Source organism: Protopterus annectens, chromosome 8.part1 (genome assembly GCF_019279795.1).
Source record: "Protopterus annectens isolate FY-2018-M chromosome 8.part1, PAN1.0, whole genome shotgun sequence".
Classification (NCBI taxonomy): Eukaryota; Metazoa; Chordata; order Ceratodontiformes; family Protopteridae; genus Protopterus; species Protopterus annectens.
This window is the reverse complement of record NC_056742.1, coordinates 262,485,852-262,504,072: the sequence shown is the minus strand read 5'-3', so window position 1 is coordinate 262,504,072 and position 18,221 is coordinate 262,485,852. Positions and strand designations below refer to the sequence as shown.

General features: G+C 41.3%; 1 protein-coding gene across 2 annotated transcripts in view; it reads left to right on the top strand.

The window, feature by feature from the left end:
* FANCA (FA complementation group A) overlaps positions 1-18,221 on the top strand; it is a 2,214,801-nt gene that overhangs the window by 1,930,080 nt on the left and 266,500 nt on the right. For both annotated transcript variants that reach the window (XM_044081851.1, XM_044081852.1), the window contains exon 40: positions 5,626-5,743. In XM_044081851.1, the coding sequence (XP_043937786.1) occupies positions 5,626-5,743 (118 nt within the window). The remainder of the gene's footprint in view (positions 1-5,625; positions 5,744-18,221) is intronic.

Sequence of the window (18,221 nt, the reverse complement as noted above, 5' to 3'; positions counted from 1 at the left end):
ATAGAGTTTTTACCAAAGTGGATGACATTGCACTTTTTGGCATTGAGCTTGAGGCCATGGCTCTGACACCAGGCAACTGTCTCAGTGAGGCCCTTCTATAGGATGTCCACATCATTTGGGAACTCAACTATGGCTCCTAGTTTGCAGTCATCTGCGAACTTCGTTAGCCAAAGGCCCTCTGTGTTAGCCTGTACTTCGGAGAAGTAGATACCAAACAGGAGAGGTCCCAGGACTGAACCCTGTTGTACTCCACTCGTCACTGGTTTGAAGTCAGATTTGGAGTCTGCAACTTTTACAGTGTGGGTTCTGTCAGTGAGCCAATTGGCAACCCATCTTGTGACATAGGAATTCCTAGTTTAGTGAGTTTAGATATAATTCCAGAATGGGGAATGGTGTCAAAAGCCTTGGTGAGGTCAAGATAGGCTGTGTGAACCACCTTACCCTCGTCTACAGCTTTGGTGACTGCCTCAAAGAAGTCGATCAGGTTCAGGAGGCATGATCTGCCTTTCACAATCCTGAACTGGGTGGGGTCCAGAGTTTGGATGTTACCAATGTCTTTGTTTATTTTATGAGTTCCATGGACTTACAGACCAGGCTTGTCAGGCTAATAGGGCGATAGTTCCCTGGATCCCTTTTTGTGTATATATGCAAGCACGGGTAGTTATTATTGGGATTTTATTGATTCTGGTAATGCATTAACCTAGGTGACCAGTATTGTCAGACGAGCAAGTATTTTGACAATTATCTTATGTTACCCACCCCCTGTAGTTATACTTCCATACTTATTTTTTTCTCTCTTTATTGTTGTGTAGATATTTAATGCACCAAAATCCTTCAGTACCTTTCAGATTTTCATTTTCACTTGCTGCAGATAGTGAAGGTCCCTTTTTCATTTCTCATGTTTCACAAAAGGATTTGTCTCAGCCAATATAATGCAGGTAAAACAAATGATTCAGCAGTTTTCACTTTTGGTCAGAGGTTTGCATGATGCAACTTTGTTTTACCAAGATCAGTAAGGTTGTGCAACACATTCATTTTTAGTCAGTGAAGGGTGGGCTGTATCCCTTTATCTATAAAACAGAGCACCATCAACAACTGCATGCATCTGTTACTTATCTTATAGCTCTTTGAAATGACAAATCTTCACTGATGAATGAGCAGAGCCGACTACTTTCATACCTAACAAGGGTGTAAGAGAGGGAGCATCTGGAATTTTTTATGACTGCATTTCTGTTTGAACACTTTACAAAGCACTGACATTTTTACGAGTAGTATTGAAGAAAATATGTAAGGGTCATGTAAGGCTTTTTGCACCCTACAGTAAACACAGAGTAATTCACTTACAAAAGAGCATAAACACTGCTTTCGTAGACCATCTAAGTAGACAACTCACATCACTCTCACTGCAAGAAAATGGAGGGAAAAAAATGTAATTTATTGATGTCTAGTTTGTCATTTTATACAGACTCAAAACTGCATTCTGGGAAGAGTACAGAGGGACTGAAAAACAAAATTACATCACTGTGGCATTCCCTGTGAAGGCCATTTTGAGATGCAAGAAATTAAGACTTAGTAGTGCACAGAATATCAAGATTTTTATAGTGGACTTTACCTTTAAAGCCTGGAAACTGGATTGTGCAGATGTTGAGCATCAAAATATGAATAGTAGGGTATTTGGTGTTTAATGAATTTAAGGAAAGGGCATTCACAGTGGTGTTGTAGAGTGTTCAGTAGTAGGATGGATCAAATGACACAGGGGTGGGAGGGGCTTTTGTACTTAAATCATTTCAACTACACATGTTTTATCCTAGTTACCACAGTAGTGGGCAACAGATACTACTTACTCTGACCTTCATGGACATTTAAAAGATACGCAAACAGCTTTTCTTTTCAGGAAGTCTTAACAAAGGTTTTGTCCCATTCATAAAAATAAAATATGACTTGTCTGTCACTGATCATAATATAAATCTAGTAGTCAGCCTGTTGCATTGCCTTATATTAAATAAGTAAAACAATTTTTTTTTATCTTAAACACCTTTATTAAGTTGTCACTTAAGATGTAGGCACACATACATTAATAGAAAAGAAAAAACATACTAGCATTTTTTTCATTTATATACATTATACATTAATAACTTGTATGAATACCACAGGTCCTCAGGTGATTGAATGCACAACACATCAGTTAAGAAATACACTATGATTTATCGAGTGCTTTTATCTTGTCAAATAAGACTTCATCAGAATAAAAGCAAGCTGATGGTAAGCCAGTTAAATACTTGTTAGCATCACTTGATAATAAGACAGTAACCTTTTAAACCGGAACGTCACATAAATTCATAAACTTATGTTGTCAATAACATAAGGACAGTAGAAATTATTATTATTATTATTTTTAATCTCCACAGAAAAACTAGTCACCACTGGAGTCCCTCAGTGTTCGGTGATTGGACCTGTCCTGGTTGGCATATACTTTTCTGAAGTAAAAGCCAATACCAAATGGCTCTGGCTGACTAAGTTTGCAGATGACTGCAAGCTAGGAGAAGTTATTGAATCCCCAAATGACTTGGCCATCCTACAGGAAGGTTTGTTCCAAATAAATAACTAACACCAAAGTTATGGACTGAAATTATATGTTAGAAAAATGCATTATTGTATCCTTTGGGAAGTCATCTACTCCAAGGAACTACCACATTGACAGTATGCCCCCTAAGAGTTGACCCAGTTCAAGATTTGGGAACTTATGTGGGCCATGGCTTAACTTGTGACCAACATGTGTCCATTGTTGTAAGAAAGCCCTTCTATATTACACAGCTTATAAACAAAGTGATTGTGTCTAGGTATAGAAATGTTGTTGTTCTGCTTTACACAGTCTAGGTATAGAAATGTTATCGTTCTGCTTTACACAGTCCTCATTAGCCAGTTCTTGACTATAATGCCCCTTTGGCATGTGTCTGTCCAGACACATGCAACAACTGGATTACCCATAGAGATGCCTTAAAGGCTACAAGGCCTAGACAACATATCCTACATGGACCAAATCAAAACCCTGTTCATTATACTTTGTATCCTACAGACAGCTAAAAGCTGACTGGTGTCGGACATACAAGGTATCCTACAATCTGATGCTGATGGATTTACTGCACATCAGCAACTCAAGTGGCATCAGAAATGCTTGGTCCAGGGAACTAATCCTCTTTTGCAACACCAACAGAATAGTTTGAAGGCACAGGTATTTCTCGCAGTTGATGCTGCTGCTCTGGAGCAGACTCCTCATCCACATAAAGCAAAGCTAATTCCTGTCCATATTCAAGTGCAGCTTGGATCTGTGGATTGGAAGCAAAAAATTTACCCTAGGACTGCCCCTGTACTATTAATGGATACAGTCTGCTCCTAAATGCTTTTTCCAATGCATGGGTCCCCTTAAATTATCTGTGGTATGATCTCAGTTGTTCTTATTAAGGGTAATATATAATTATCAACCATGAGATGGGTAAGGCCAATCTGTAACCAAATGGGATAGATTAATTCAAGCACAAAAAGGAGAAACTGGGTAGACTTAAAATGGCCGGAAGGGCAGCTAGTCTCATACTTATGAACCTATAATAACAAAAATGCTTCTTCAGACATTACAAACTTTATTAAACCCGCTTAAAAGCTTGTAAATTAAATTGTCATAGCTTGTAAACGTAGGACACAATGGTTTGTAATTTCATTCAAACCTAGTTATGTACACACCTCAACTTTCAGTTGCCAGATCAATATTTTTGTACCTCAGTTTAATTTCCCATGGGCCATTTATGTGAGATGAATCATTTTTTATTTATTTTATTTTACATTTGTTGACCAGGATAGTCCAACCGGATGCATGTCCATTTTAAGCAGATGCCCGGGGAGAAAAGCTCCAAGGTAAGCAGTTAAGATTACAGATACAACATTGCATATTTCAAATACAATATTTACTGTGATTACATACGTAAACAAGTTATACAAATTCCACAGGTTAGAGATAATCCTGAGTGTAAATTAGGATTAAGTAACACAAAATAAGATGAATTAGCAGTTTTTACTCATTCTAGAGGAGAGTTAGCCAGACTTGATACATGGACATAGACAGTTAAGTGTCAAATGTTGTTTGAGTCTTGTCTTAAAATGAAACAGGGTGGAAAGTAAAGTAATATCAGCTGGGAGAGAGTTCCAGGATCTACCTGTAGAGTTGGCAACAATTTTATCAGTAACAAAAAACAAAAAAAAATTAGAATCCTCACATACCTTAGCATGTTTACATAGGGTATTCTTATCACATTTTTAATGGAACATACATGGTTGTATAGCCTTTCCCTCAATGTTCTTTCTGTTTCCCAGTGTTACATGTCTGATGTACAATACCTGTGGTGATGTAAACCAAGGCTTTGGTATTACAGTGGGCCCTAGGAACAAAGTTGGTACAACTGAATCTTCCACTCCATTCAGAATTACTATTAATAAATGCACACTGTGAACAACATCAATATTTTGTGTTGTACAGGTTTAAAAGTAATCAATTTGTGTTTAATTTTGTTCTCACTGTTATTTTCAATCAGTGGCCTCCGAAAGACATGTGTGAATGGGTGTGCCTTCACTGAAGGTTGGGCGTTGGGCTGGCAACTCGGCACCATAAAAATCTACTGCCAGTCATTAGCAGACCGGAGTTCCGCTGTGGCGACCCCTAACTGGGAAAAGCCGAAAAGACAAACAACTGTTATTTTCAATCAGGGATTTCAAATTCCTTCCCTTCTTAAAAGTAAATTGTTGACCCTTACCCAACTTGTCTTTATTATTATCAAAGGGAGTCAGTAAACCCCAATTATCCTAGATAATGTTATTTACCAGAAAAGTGTTATCTGACTGAGTTAAAATCATGGCCCTTTGACAAGAATTGTCCTGAACTTTTGTTAATACTGTTAAACACAAACACCACTTTCAAACTGGGAGCATATCTGTCATGCCTGCCTAATACAACCTGCTAATTAATCTTATCCAGCAAACTTTAGGATATCTGTCAAATAAAGATGACAAACTTTCAATCCCAGTTGAAAAATAAGGTAATTAAAGGTCAACCTGGACATATGCACCATTTGACCTTTCACCAAACTTATCTTTTGCCTATATGGATGACAGTTGTGAAAGTGCAAGTAAGTGTTTGAAAAAGTCTCTCTTTGAAAAGTCCTAGAAATGTAACCAGCAATTAATAATTTACATGACAGCTTTATGTTGACTCATGCAAGGCCTTTTGTTGGTACAGATGTTTGCCTACTCAGTGGAAGGACATGGCAACATTGGGACAAAATTGCTTGACTAATATAGCTTTGTTGGAAAATAGCTCTTATTTATAATGATTAATTGCCACATTGGCTTCTACCTCAAAGATCTGCTTTTACAGTAAGTGCTCACAAAGCTCTGCTTTGTAGCTCCAATTACATTTGCACACAAGATTGTGAAGTATAACATTTGGAAAGGCTTTAATAATGTACTTGTAATCTCATTCTTATTTTGCTGCTGTTGGCGATGATCCGTTTTTTTTTTTTTTGTAATTCCACTATATTTTGCTGCTGTTGGTGATAATCTTTTTTTTTTTTTCAACAGGAGGCCAAAGTCTTCTCTGAAGTATTAATGAAATGTGTGGAGATCATTCATATGATGGAACAAAAGAGAAAGGGCAGTGGCGAGTCCTGGTTCATTCTGTTTGAATTAGAAGAAAAACGTAAGTTGAAACTGGAGGTGAACTTGGAAACCCAATTTAGGGAGACATAGCCTTTGAATTTTAATAAGTAGAAGTATGCCTGCAAGAGTAAACTCTCAGAGCTCAGCTTTGATGCTGTATCGTTCATAGTTTCCCTTTCCATCTGTATATTTTTCTTTATTAGCACTTTGCATCAGCCTTCCTTTAAACTTTCTTTAGCAGTATTCCAGTCAGCTGCAACATATTCTCAGACGGTAAAGATGATACTGAACATCAACAAATTATTATTAAATTTTGCAGACTGTTTACTGAGTAGAAAGTATGTTGATAAGTGTAGCAGAATCTGAAGAGGTGCAAACTACAAGTACCTCAAATTTTATTAATGGGACAAGTCTTTGTTCGCAGCTACATAATTTAAATTGCAGTCATAAGCAACAGTTGCCAATCTGTATTAGATTAGTTAATCCAGATGGGCTGGGAAGAATGAGAAAGGAGCTGGTAAACCTAAAAATAAAAATGTAACTGCACTGTTAGGAGGAATTTAATGTATTGTAACTTCATGCATACAAGAAAAGTTAACCTGAGCTGCTCAAAACAGAAATGTTTTGGTGCTTCTTTGTGGGTGTCATAAAATCAGCTAAACAGGCTACTGATGCAGAAAGGTACATGTATCTAGAATAGTATTTGTGGTGTATTTATATATTTATCGTGGTATTTGGGGTTGAGCAGATGGATACTATTACAAGTCAGGAAAAGCAAATAATGTATTTTAAAGGCACAATTTCGCCCTCTTTTGAAGTACTGTATACTTTATTGCAAGCCACACCTAGGTCAGGGTTTAAAGAAAATGGAGGCAGACCACAAAAAAAGTTAAATAATACTATGACAAAACATAAACACAAAAAAGTAAAAATTATACTATGAGAAAACATAAACTGCCAGATTCAATAAAACCCTACACAGATTCCTTACAGGAACTGCTTCTGTAGCGATATGGCAGCTAATGAAGTCTGAAGTGTAGCAGGTTGACTGGGGCATTACGTGTAGAGGGAGGAGCTCAAGAGTCGAGTCCAAGAGGCTTGTAAATGCAGATGAGTTGGATCCGAGACCCAATTGTTAAACGAATAAAAAGGACAGCATCAGATCCTTCCTTTACCTTTCCTGCTTACAATAGTTCCAAGTCTGACTTTCCCGGTAAATAAATGTTAAATAAAATAAAATAAATACAGTTTGTTAGATGTCAGCTAGTAGAGGTAAATGTGAGTGCTCTAGGCAGATTCCATACAAGGACTTGCGCACTAAGTGCCTTCCTTGTCTAGATCCAGAACACAATCACAAGTCTTGCTCCATTTATCAGATGTTCTTTCCCAAAACCCTTAGGTTGAAGCTTTCTTCTCCTTAACACCTTTCTGGAAACTCAGTGTATTAAACACCTGGCCCAGTCCAAGATGAAGGAATCCGCATCCCCAGACATCTCTCTACCATCAAAAAAAAGCTTAAGAGGCCGTGAATAGATATGCAGTCTGTTTCATATTCTGATGTACTTACTAAGGTCACAGAGCTTACAATACATCAAGTTACCCCCCCCCCCCCTTTGGAGGCTGGTATGGCTACTGAGGCTTTGCAGACTGTGGATACTTATGATGAACCAAGACTAGTCATTTCTGCAGGCCCTCACAGCATCTCTCAGGTTTTAGTTAGGGAATGAGATCCCAGGTACTTTAATAGAGGTATGGCAGGGTTCCGAACCTCTGCATCTCATCCAGTCGGATGTTGCATCGAAAAAGAAAAAAACAAGACTAAGCATGTAGCCTTCCTCTCAGCAGCTAGGAGGAGTAGATTGATTTCTCCCACGGCTTGTTTTAAGCTAATATAGCTCTGAAACCTTGGGTCTGAACAGCCACAGGCTACACCTTTAGACTACTCCTGTCAATTACACTCACCTGAAGAAATCTCTCTGGATGAAGAGGACTCCATTTTTCCAGATTCCCCTGTTAAGGAAGCTTCCTTTGGAGAAACTATCCAAAATATGATGACAATTTTTTATTGGCAATGTACAGAGATTCCTGACTTACCGAAGAGGTATTACAGCCTTTTGGAAATGAGCATTCCTGCCCCTTTCCCAGTCCCCCCTGTACTTGAGGCATTCCTAGATGTCTTCCAGTCCTTCTCCTCAGCACCGGGCTCTCAACCACCAGCTCCAAAATGACCTGACAGGTTTTATAAAGTGTGTGATGACCTGAAATACTTGGACAAGAATCATGTGGCAGACTCTTCTGTGGTGTGTATTTCTTCAGACAAACTCTCTAAGCTTCTGCCCGGTGCTTATGCTCTACCTACAGACACTGAGTAGGGCTATGGATAGGTGGGAAAAGAAGGTATATTTCTCTTCTACTCTAGCTTTTAGAGCAATTAACTATTAGACTCAAGAAACTAAATATTTGCTTTCTGTACCTCAGTCCATGAACAAGGTTATGGTGGGTCCTCAAACTGAGGAATCAAAGCAACAGATACAGACTCTTCTTTCTCAGGCCAGTCAAATAGACAGACATAGCATTAAGTGTAGTTATGATGCTGTGGATGCTTCTTCTGGAGAAGCAGTTACTAGGTTTGTTGTTGTCAGATATGCATGGCTACATACCCAGCATATCCCTGAAGATCTGAAGTCAAAACCTTAAGATTCCCCTTAGGACGAAGATCTTTTGTCTGATCCTGAAGCTGCCAGTCTGTTCAAAACTCTTCAAGATCAAGGAAAGACTATGAAAGACTGCAGGCAGATTTTACTTTCCTCTGTTCCTAGATACCATAGGAACTTCCTATCTAAATCTACATCCTTCTTTAGAAGAATCCTAGGGCAACCCAGAAAAACTCCTAGGAAAATCAAACAAACGTCACAGGGAACCTCCATCTGGGAGGCCTGCCTTTGGAAATAAAAAAATCTGTGACTACCTCCACAGCACCCCTTCTCTTGACCTCAGTCCTCTTACCCCTTTCCTGAAGATTATCACTCTCTCTCTCCCTGGCCCTGTGGGAAGCAATTACCACAGACAAATGGGTTCTGTCTGTTATCAAGGATGGTTATGCCATGTCCTGAGAAAATATTCCTCCCCTGAAAGGAATGACACATCCTCCTCACAACCAGCTTTCTTTACTCTCTCTCTTTCTCCCCTGTATTCAAGACCACTTGAATCAGGGCATCATTCAGCAAGTCTCAAAAGACTTTATGCGGAAGGGATTCTATTCCAGAATCTTTCTGGTGCCAAGAAAATCATGACAACAGAGGCCCATCCTAGACCTTTCTCTTCTAAGCACATTCTTGAAAGTACCAACTTTCAAAATGATATTTATTCCCATTATATTGCCTTTCATTCTCCCTCAGGTTTTCTAGTGTCCTTAGACCTGAAGGATGCCTACCTGCATATAGCTATTTATCCTTTTTGCTGGAAATTCCTCCAGCTTTTCACTTTTAACCTACTGCTTTGCCTTATGGTTTTTCCATGGCACCAAAGGCATTCACAAAGTGTCTAGCACCAGTGGTGGCCATCTGCTACACACAGGGAATTCAAATCTTTCTGTATCTGGATGACCTGTTCCTCCAAGCTTTCTCTTTAGGCTCCTTCTCCAACACCTAGAATTCGTTCTCCAACTCCTGACAAGACTGGGATTAACAATCAACTACAAAAAATGCTACATAGTTACTACACAGGTCCTGGTTTTCCTTGGTTGCAAACTAGACACAAAATGTATGCCTTCCTCCATCAAGAGAAAGTTCAGAGTCTGTCCACATTCTCCTAGATCTCTCCTCTGGTATACACTGCACAGTAAGGGATATCGTAAGAACTCTGGGTTTCATGGCAGCCACCATTCTAATGTTTCCTCTAGCTAAACTTTCCACGAGGAAAATCCATTGGTATCTGAAATCTGTGTGGTCCCAGCACTCCCACTCCTTGCACACCATGATCCCTGTCCACACTTGCCTCAAAAAGGAGCTACTTTGCTGGAAGGAAGAAGTCCATCTCAACCTAGGACTTTCCCCCACACACACACTCGCGTGCACACACACACAACACACACACACACACACACACACACACACACACACACACACACACACACACACACACACACACACCTTTTCTTCAAGAAATTCACACAGAAGCCTTGGACGAGGCATGGGGGGGCATGGACATGACCACAGGGCAGATGGCGATTACTGTTCTGAAGGAACACATTAATTTGAAGGAAATGAATTTTCTGCAAGCACTACAGACTTTCTCCCACCTATGAAAATTTGGACCACTCCTAGTATACATGGATGACACCACAGTCACGTGGTACATAAACAAGTAGGGAGGCACATGGTTTTATCAGTTGTGCACAGGAGGCATGAAATTTAGCCACCCAGATCGACATCATCCTCACAACCGCATACATTCCCTCACAAGATGATATGCTGGCAGAATCCTTAAGCTGCTTCTTGGAAGCCCCCCCCCCCCAACACACACACACACACACACACACACACACACACACACACACATAGACCCTGAAAAGACAGGTCTTCCAGGCAATCGCTCGTCAGTGAGGCACACCACACATAGAACTCCGTGCGTCACCAACCATGCATCAGCTCCACTAGTTCTGCATCAGGGAACCTTCTCCCTCAACCTAGAGGACAGATGCCTTCTTCCAGTGGTCATAGAAGTTCTTGTATGCCTTCCCTCCACTACCTCTGCTTCCAAAAATTCTTCTAAAGACACAAAAGAAGGCAACAGAGCTCCTTTTACTGTCCCCCTTCTGGTGAAGACAACATTGGATCTGTTGTTGTCTTTCTTTCCTCCAAACAAATGGGTTACAGGTCCGTGCTCTGATCCGATTGGCCACTGTTCTTCAGACTATGATCCAAGTCATGAGCTCTTCCTACTACCCATAACGCCCTGCACTCTAACTGACCTTTTCCAATCTCGTTTGCTGCCAGCAGTTTCAGACATGGTCTGCCATCTCAACCGAATGTTTTTGTCTTTTTTGGGGTCCTCCTTCTCAGATAAGTAGCTTTAGTTTTTCTTTTTCCACTTCTCTTCCTCCCCTACCTTGTGGTGTGGTGTGGTGTGGTGTGGTGTGGTGTGGTGTGGTGTGGTGTGGTGTGGTGTGGTGTGGTGTGGTGTGTGTGTGTGTGTGTGTGTGTGTGTGTGTGTGTGTGTGTGTGTGTGTGTGTGTGTGTTTAGTGTGGTTATTTCCTTAACCCCCTTTTTTCTCTAGGTTGGTTTTCCCGTGTTTTGTTTTTTTCCGTTGGGCTCCCCTTCCTTCTAAAAAAAAAAAAAAAAAACCTCCAGGAGTTCTTTAGGAGCTCCAGACTCCAAGAAACATCCTCACAAATCTTCAAAGGTGTCTTTGGAGCCACCTGAGAAGGTTGGGAAGCTCTGGGATCTGACTTCTTCGAATCAAAGTCCTTCATTATCTCCGACTGATCCGTCGGGGTCTATACTCATTTCTAGCTCTCACGAGTCTGCCTCCTCCTCCTCGTCAGATTCTACAGCTTTGGATCATACAGTGAGGGGTCCTGCGCTGGTGTGGTTGTTCGATTCTACTCCTTTCTGTGGGACTCAGCAGACTACCCTCGAGACCTTACTCCATGGCTCCCTCCAGGTCTTCTAGGAGTCTTTCGGAGGCTGATGTGGACAGGGTGATAAGGAAGATCCTCAAGACATAGATCCAGTTGGGGGACTTGCCGGCTCCATCCCACACAGATTCCTTGAGTCATCCCTTACAGATTCAGTCTCCTTCTCCAATCCCACCTTCGGGTTCGGAGTCTCAGGATCTTGGCCACCCTAGGGATCTGGGGTTAAGTGTACAGAGCATGTCTTCCTCCACTCCGACCATTGTCTTGACTTCCTTGATTCTGTTGTTGTCGGATCGCAGTGAGTCTCTGATCCAGGAGGTCCTTGTCTGGTCCAGGGAGGATTGGCTTTTACTTTGTTGGAGTAGTCTCTTGCCTTTGGTGCTGGGCAACTCTGGTCTGATTCTATCAGGGACCCAGGGCTCGGAGGTTCCGTCTCTGTCTTCCTCTGTAGCCTCGGGTGTAGTGGAGTTTGGGAGAGATTCTCCAGGCCTGTCTACATTCTGCATGGTAGAAAGGGTTTTCTCTACTCCCGGTCCTTTTGAGCCATGATCCACCCCTTCAACTTTACATGGATCAAAGACTTGAGCCTGTCGTTCTTGTCCTGGGTCAACCCATCCGGACTGGTCTCCAAGCTATTTTCCCTCAGGGACCCCTTCCTCTTCTGAGGCCTCTCAGGAGTAGCCTGCCAGAGAGATCCCTCGCAAGAGGGACGTGTAAAAGGAGGCACATTGACTGCCCTTCAGAGTCGGTCACTGAGGATACAGACTTTGATAAAGGGGAAGGATCCCCAAGATCACCACCAGAGAATGTCTCCTTCTGAGACATTTTAGAGATTCTGCAGCAGAGAGGTGGTTAGTCAACCCAGCCTCCTTCCACTGAGGAGTCCATGTTTTTTGGAGGCCTTCAGGACGGGCCCATCTACATCCTGAGTCGTTCCCCTGGAAGGACAACTTAGTGGATTTCCAGTGAATAAATCATGAACAAACCACCATGGACATCCAGAAACTCTTGAAATCCTTTATTAAAATGAACCCTCGATAAAAAGTTAATATTTGTAGCAGAATCCTTGTAGACAAAAATACAAAAACACAAAAAGGTGCACCATTCAGAATGGATACACGCTTTCGGGATTTCCCTTCCTCAGATCCTGCTCCTGAAAAAAAATGTTCCATTTAAAGAAGGCTTAACCAATCAAGAAGTTCACACAAACTGACACCTCCAGTGCAAGCCAGAGGTAAAACATCCTCTAATGGTAAAGTTACACCCTCCCTAGAATTCAGTCAGTGGAAAAACTTTGTGTAAGTTAAAACATCACTCCATTAGGTGTGCATTTGCTTTCGAAATAAACACTGCTCTGCTACAGCGGATACCAGTCCTCTTTCTTCAGATGGATTCAAAAAATGATTATGCAACACCTTAGTTAAAAGTAAAACATGATGTAGTAAATTGACACACTGTTTCAGTGAGGTGAATCTTGTCACATAAAAGGCAGTTATTCACATTGCATAAACCATAGTGGAACAGCCTAAAACTATCACAGTGCATATATGAGCCAATCCCTCCAGTTCATGCCAATAAAATTTTTCTATACAAGAAATAGCAAAGAAAGGGGCGGTGAGGGGTGGAGAGGCGCATGCTTTTCCTTGACTCAAAGCTAGCTGAGAAAATCAGTGACAGGTTTTGAAACTTTTGGTCTTTAGAATAGGTTTTAATGGTACCACACCATTAAGTCCAGGTTCACGATCAGCTCGTAAGTTGATGATCCAATCAATTTCAGCAACTTTAGTGTGATTCTGCATATCGCCTCCCTTATGTTTTCCAGAATCAACTGTAGCACCATAAACGTAAAGAACTGTGCATTTTAACATGTTGTGCTAAAGCACTGGTCTTGTCAGAATGGGCAATGTCATGTATATGGCAAAGAATTCTTTCTTTAAATTGGAGATCTGTCTTCCCTATATAGAAGGCATTGCAATCCTGGCAGTCAGCCACATATAGTAAATGCTTGCTGTTGCAATTGGCTCGCACCTTTAGGGAAAAAGTGTGGTCAGAAACTGGATGGCGAAACAAATTGGAAACATTGATGTACTGACAAGCCTTGCATTTTCCACATTTAATAGTCCCTTTTCTACCTTCAGTGTGCTGAGATCTCCTATAGTTCCATCTTTATGACATGAGTTGCTTGATGTTCTTTTTATTTTTGAAGGTAAATCTGGATACATCTCCCTCTATTTTCCTTGGACTCTGATCTTCCATCAGCATTGGCCAGTATTTCCTGATGATGTCACATACTTGTCGAACATCTGTAGAATAGGTTAAGATGCACCTTAATGGTGGAAAATGGTTATTGTGCTTAGTAACTTTCTCATCATGGGCAAATTGACTGGAAAAATAGGGTCGACCCTTCCTCTTTCTGATGTTCTGTACGTCACAATTCTTCTGATTCACATCCCTATTGAAATAACCTCTCCTTTGCAAATGTATTTTAAGTTGCTGAAACTCTTTCAAATTCGTCAGCTGTGTATAGCCTAGAGATTCTAGTGGCTTGGTTTTCAACTATATTGCAGAAGACATGCCACGGATGCATAGTGCCTTTATGCAGCTAATGATTCCTCCAAGTTCTCTTCCTGTACATACTGGTCTCTAATCCTGCATCCAGATGTAAAAATAACTTTATGTCGAGAAACTCAATGGTTGTCTTAGAGTACTGTGCTTCAAAGAACAGGAAGGTGGTTGTGCTGTTCAGAAATTCTATGAATAATTTCATTTGAATGTCATCCCCTTCACAGATGAAAAGAATATCATCCGCAATCCGACCATAATAAATCAGGTGGGTGGCCCATGGGTTGGATTCATTAAAGACATGTTCTTTCTACCATTGGGCAATCACAATGTTAGAGTAACTATTGGCACATGGGGTGCCTATAGCAACACCCCAGTGTCGCCAGTAGTACTTGTCACCATAAATAAAAAGATTATTGATTTCTAATAATAAACACATTTGTTCCGTACATGTCAATCTAGATTGTACAAACCATTTAACAGCTGCAATGCCATATGAGTTGGGAATGACAGTAAACAAACTTCATATATCTAGGGTCACCAAAATAAAATTGGAGAAATCTGTATACGATTTCATCTTACCATACAGTTTCTGCATAAAATCTCGAGTGTTTTTAAGTATGGTATCAACTTCTGGAAGAATTTTTTTTAGTTGGTCCTCTACATATACAAAAAGTGATTCAGTGACCCAACCCCGTCCGACTACTATGGGGCGTGTGTGTGTGTGTGTGGGGGGGGGGGGTCGCTTAAACATTTGTGAATTCTCGGCAGACCACTAATAGTGGGTATATCTGGTCATGTGCTGTACTGAAAAAAATCAAATAGCTCTTGAGAGATGAGTCTGGTGGCAAGCATATCACTCAAGGTGTTACATTCAAAGACATTACCCTGTTCAAAATCTTTGTAATCTCTGAACAGTTTTTCTTTTTTTGCTCTTTCAGTTTGTGTTCATACAGATTTAAATGATTCTGTAGCGTTTCAAGTCTATTAAGGCAAGTTTCATTTAAATCAGTAAGTTCCATCTCAGCATGTTTTTTCTTAATTTCAGACAATTCTTCAGATTTAAAGAACTGTAGAACAGTTTAATATAACTGCAGCTGCTCTCTAAGTTAATTTCTTGCCAACGTGCTAGAAGCCCTGGAACGGTGTTACCCTAACTCGGAATGCACTTAACTCTTAAGCCTGTGGGAATTAGCTGATGATGTAGGCAGGCTTCCAAATGGAAGCGCTGCCATTGCAATCTCTTTAATTTATATGCTGCATTTTCTACTTCTAGAAATAGCCTTTCAAAGTTCTCATTGCCTTCAATTAAGTCAGTTTCCTTTAAAGTATCTTGTTGAAAGTCAACATTAAGCAATTGATTGGTTGAATCAGTTAAAAGCTCAGACATAGTCTTATTAGGATTTAAAATGTTTGTTCGCAAGAAAATATTTGTCCAAACTATTCTATGCCATGTGCTGCTATAGGTAAGAAAAGTATAAACAAAACGGTCCAAAACAAACCTTTTAGCAGCTGAAGGCATTCTGTGAAAGAAAAGGCAGAGCAGTGTTTATTTTGAAAGCAAATGCACACCTAATGGAGTGATGTTTTAACTTAACTTGAAGTTTTTCCACTGACTGAATTCTAGGGAGGGTGTAACTTTACCATCATGTCCTGATAGGATGTTTTACCTCTGGCTTACACTGGAGGTGTCAGTTTGTGTGAACGTCTTGATTGGTTAAGCCTTCCTTAAGTGGAACATTTTTTTCAGTAGCAACAGGATCTGAGGAAGGGAAATCCCAAAAGTGCTTATCCATCCTGAATGGTGCACCTTTTTGCGTATTTATGTATTTTTTACAAGGATTTTGCTACAAATATTTCCTTTTTATCAAAGGTTCTTTTTAATAAAGGATTTCAAGAGTTTTTGAATGTCCATGGTGGTTCGTTCGTGATTTATTCACTGCATTGCCTTTTCTTTCACAGAACATCCTCAGCTGCTAACAGGTTTGTTTTGGACTGTTTTAACTTAGTGGATCTGGTGTCTAGTCAGGCCTGGAAGAAGACAGACTCATTCAAACCAATCCCCAAGCACCCTGATAAAATTCTATCTCCTCCTAAGGTTAGACCTTATTGGAGTAAGGGTATTCCGGTGGATGCCATGGTTGTGGCAGCAGCCACCAGAAAGGTGCTAGCAGAGCAGAGCTCCACTGTCCATCCGCCGAACAGGGAGTCCAGACAGATAGACAGGTTTGTGAAGCAGATTTACGCCTCAGTCACATTCTTACTGAGGGCATTGAACTACCTGGCACACTTTACCCATTTGCAGTGGGACCTGGTAAAGGAGCTTTTGTACTGCCTGGCAAAGACCTTGTCTCTGGAGGATTTCAAGAAGGTCTCCCCATAACTGGCTACTCTTTTTTCCTTATCCAGTTCATCCATGAGGTGATTTCCCATTCCACTGAGGGTGCCTCTAGGGCAGCCCTCTCAGGCATTATTTGCAAAAATGCCTGGATGAGGCTTTGTAATTTTGTGGAGCCCTTTAACGTGTCCCTTGTCAACATCCCCTTTGGATGCTCTCTCTTTGGTCCATCAGTCAAAGAAACCCTGACCCACAGCGAACAGAAAGAGAAGACTCTGTCTGCCATTAGGATTAGGTTATCTCCACTCCGCAGCGCACCTTTTCTAGAAATCAGCGCAGTGGAAAGGAGACCTGGTTCTGTAAATCCCAGGGGTCTTCTCAGGATCAACACGGGGAATTTTCCTCCAGGGGTACAGGAGGAAGTACTAATGGGAGACGCCACCCATGAGGCAGAGGAGTCCGCAAACTCAGGCTTTCAGTGAGCCCTTCTCTGATAAACCTTTTCAGTGCTCCCAAAGTGCTGCCCAACGGCTCATCTCTGGAGGCAGTTGGGGGGTGCTTTTCTTACACCCCGCCGCCTGGACTGATATAACTCAAAACAAGTGGGTGTTAGAGATCATATCCAGAGGTTACACAATTCCCTTTCACAACTCTACTTCGGAGAGCTCAAAGAGACTCCCGACATTCCACTTAGTCAGAGGGAGTTTGCAGTCGAAGAAATTCTAAACTTACTGCAAAAAAGAGTCATCCAAGAGGTCCCAATTGCGCAGAGAGGATTCGTAACTTACTTTCGCTTTTTAGTGCCAAAGAAAAATGGGTGATCTGTCACCATTTTGGACCTGGGCAAGTTATACTGGTTTGTAAAGAAAGCAAAGTTCCGAATGGTGATGTTTCAGTCCATTCTTCCACTGCTGCGGAAGGATGATTGGATGTACTCAGTGGACTTAAAGGATGCGTACTATTACATCAAAATACACAGGCACTCCAGGACATCATGATCCCTCTCCTCACTTCCCTCAAAAAGGAGGTACTTTTGCTGGAAGGAAAAAGACAGTCTAGACTTTCCTTCACACACGCACACACACACACACACACACACACACACACACACACACGCACGCACACACACACACACACACACACACACACACACACACACACACACACCCATCCTCCTCAAGAAATTCTCACAGATGCCTTGGACAAGGCATGGGGGGCATGGGCAGGACCACCCTAGTTACAGGGCAAATGGCAATCACTGTTCCTGAAGGAACACATCAATTTGAAGGAAATGAAGGATTTTCTGCAAGCACTACAGACTTTTTCCCACCTATGAAAACTGGAACTATTCCTACTATACACAGATGACACCACAGTCATATGGTACATAAACAAGCAGGGATGCACAAGGTTTTACTAGTTGTGCAGATTAGCACAGGAGGCATGAAATTTAGTTACCCAGATGGACGTCATCCTCACAGCCACATACATTCCCTCACAAGACAATATGCTGGCAGAATCCTTAAGCTGCTTCTTGGAAGCTCCCCACAAATGGACTCTGAAAAGACAGGTCTTCCAGGCAATTACTCATCAGTGGGGCACCCCACAGATGGAACTCACCAACCAACCATCAGCTGTACTATTTCTACATCAGGGAACCTTGTCTCTCTACTTGGAGGACAGATGCCTTTTCCAATGGACAGAGACGTTCCTCTGTGCCTTCCCTCCACTACCAAAAATTCTTCTAAAGGCATAAAAGGAGGCACCAAAGCTCCTTTTGCTGGCCCCCTTCTGGTGAAGACAACATTGGTTTCCTCTGCTATTTCCCCTGACAAAGGAAAACTACAGAAAAATACTGCTGCAACTGGACCTTATCAGTCAACTAAAAGGATTTCTTCTCCACCAACATATTTCTTCTCTCAGCCTGACTCTGTTGATAATAAGATTCTGATCCCTCAAAGGCAGCTATTCTCTGAGGA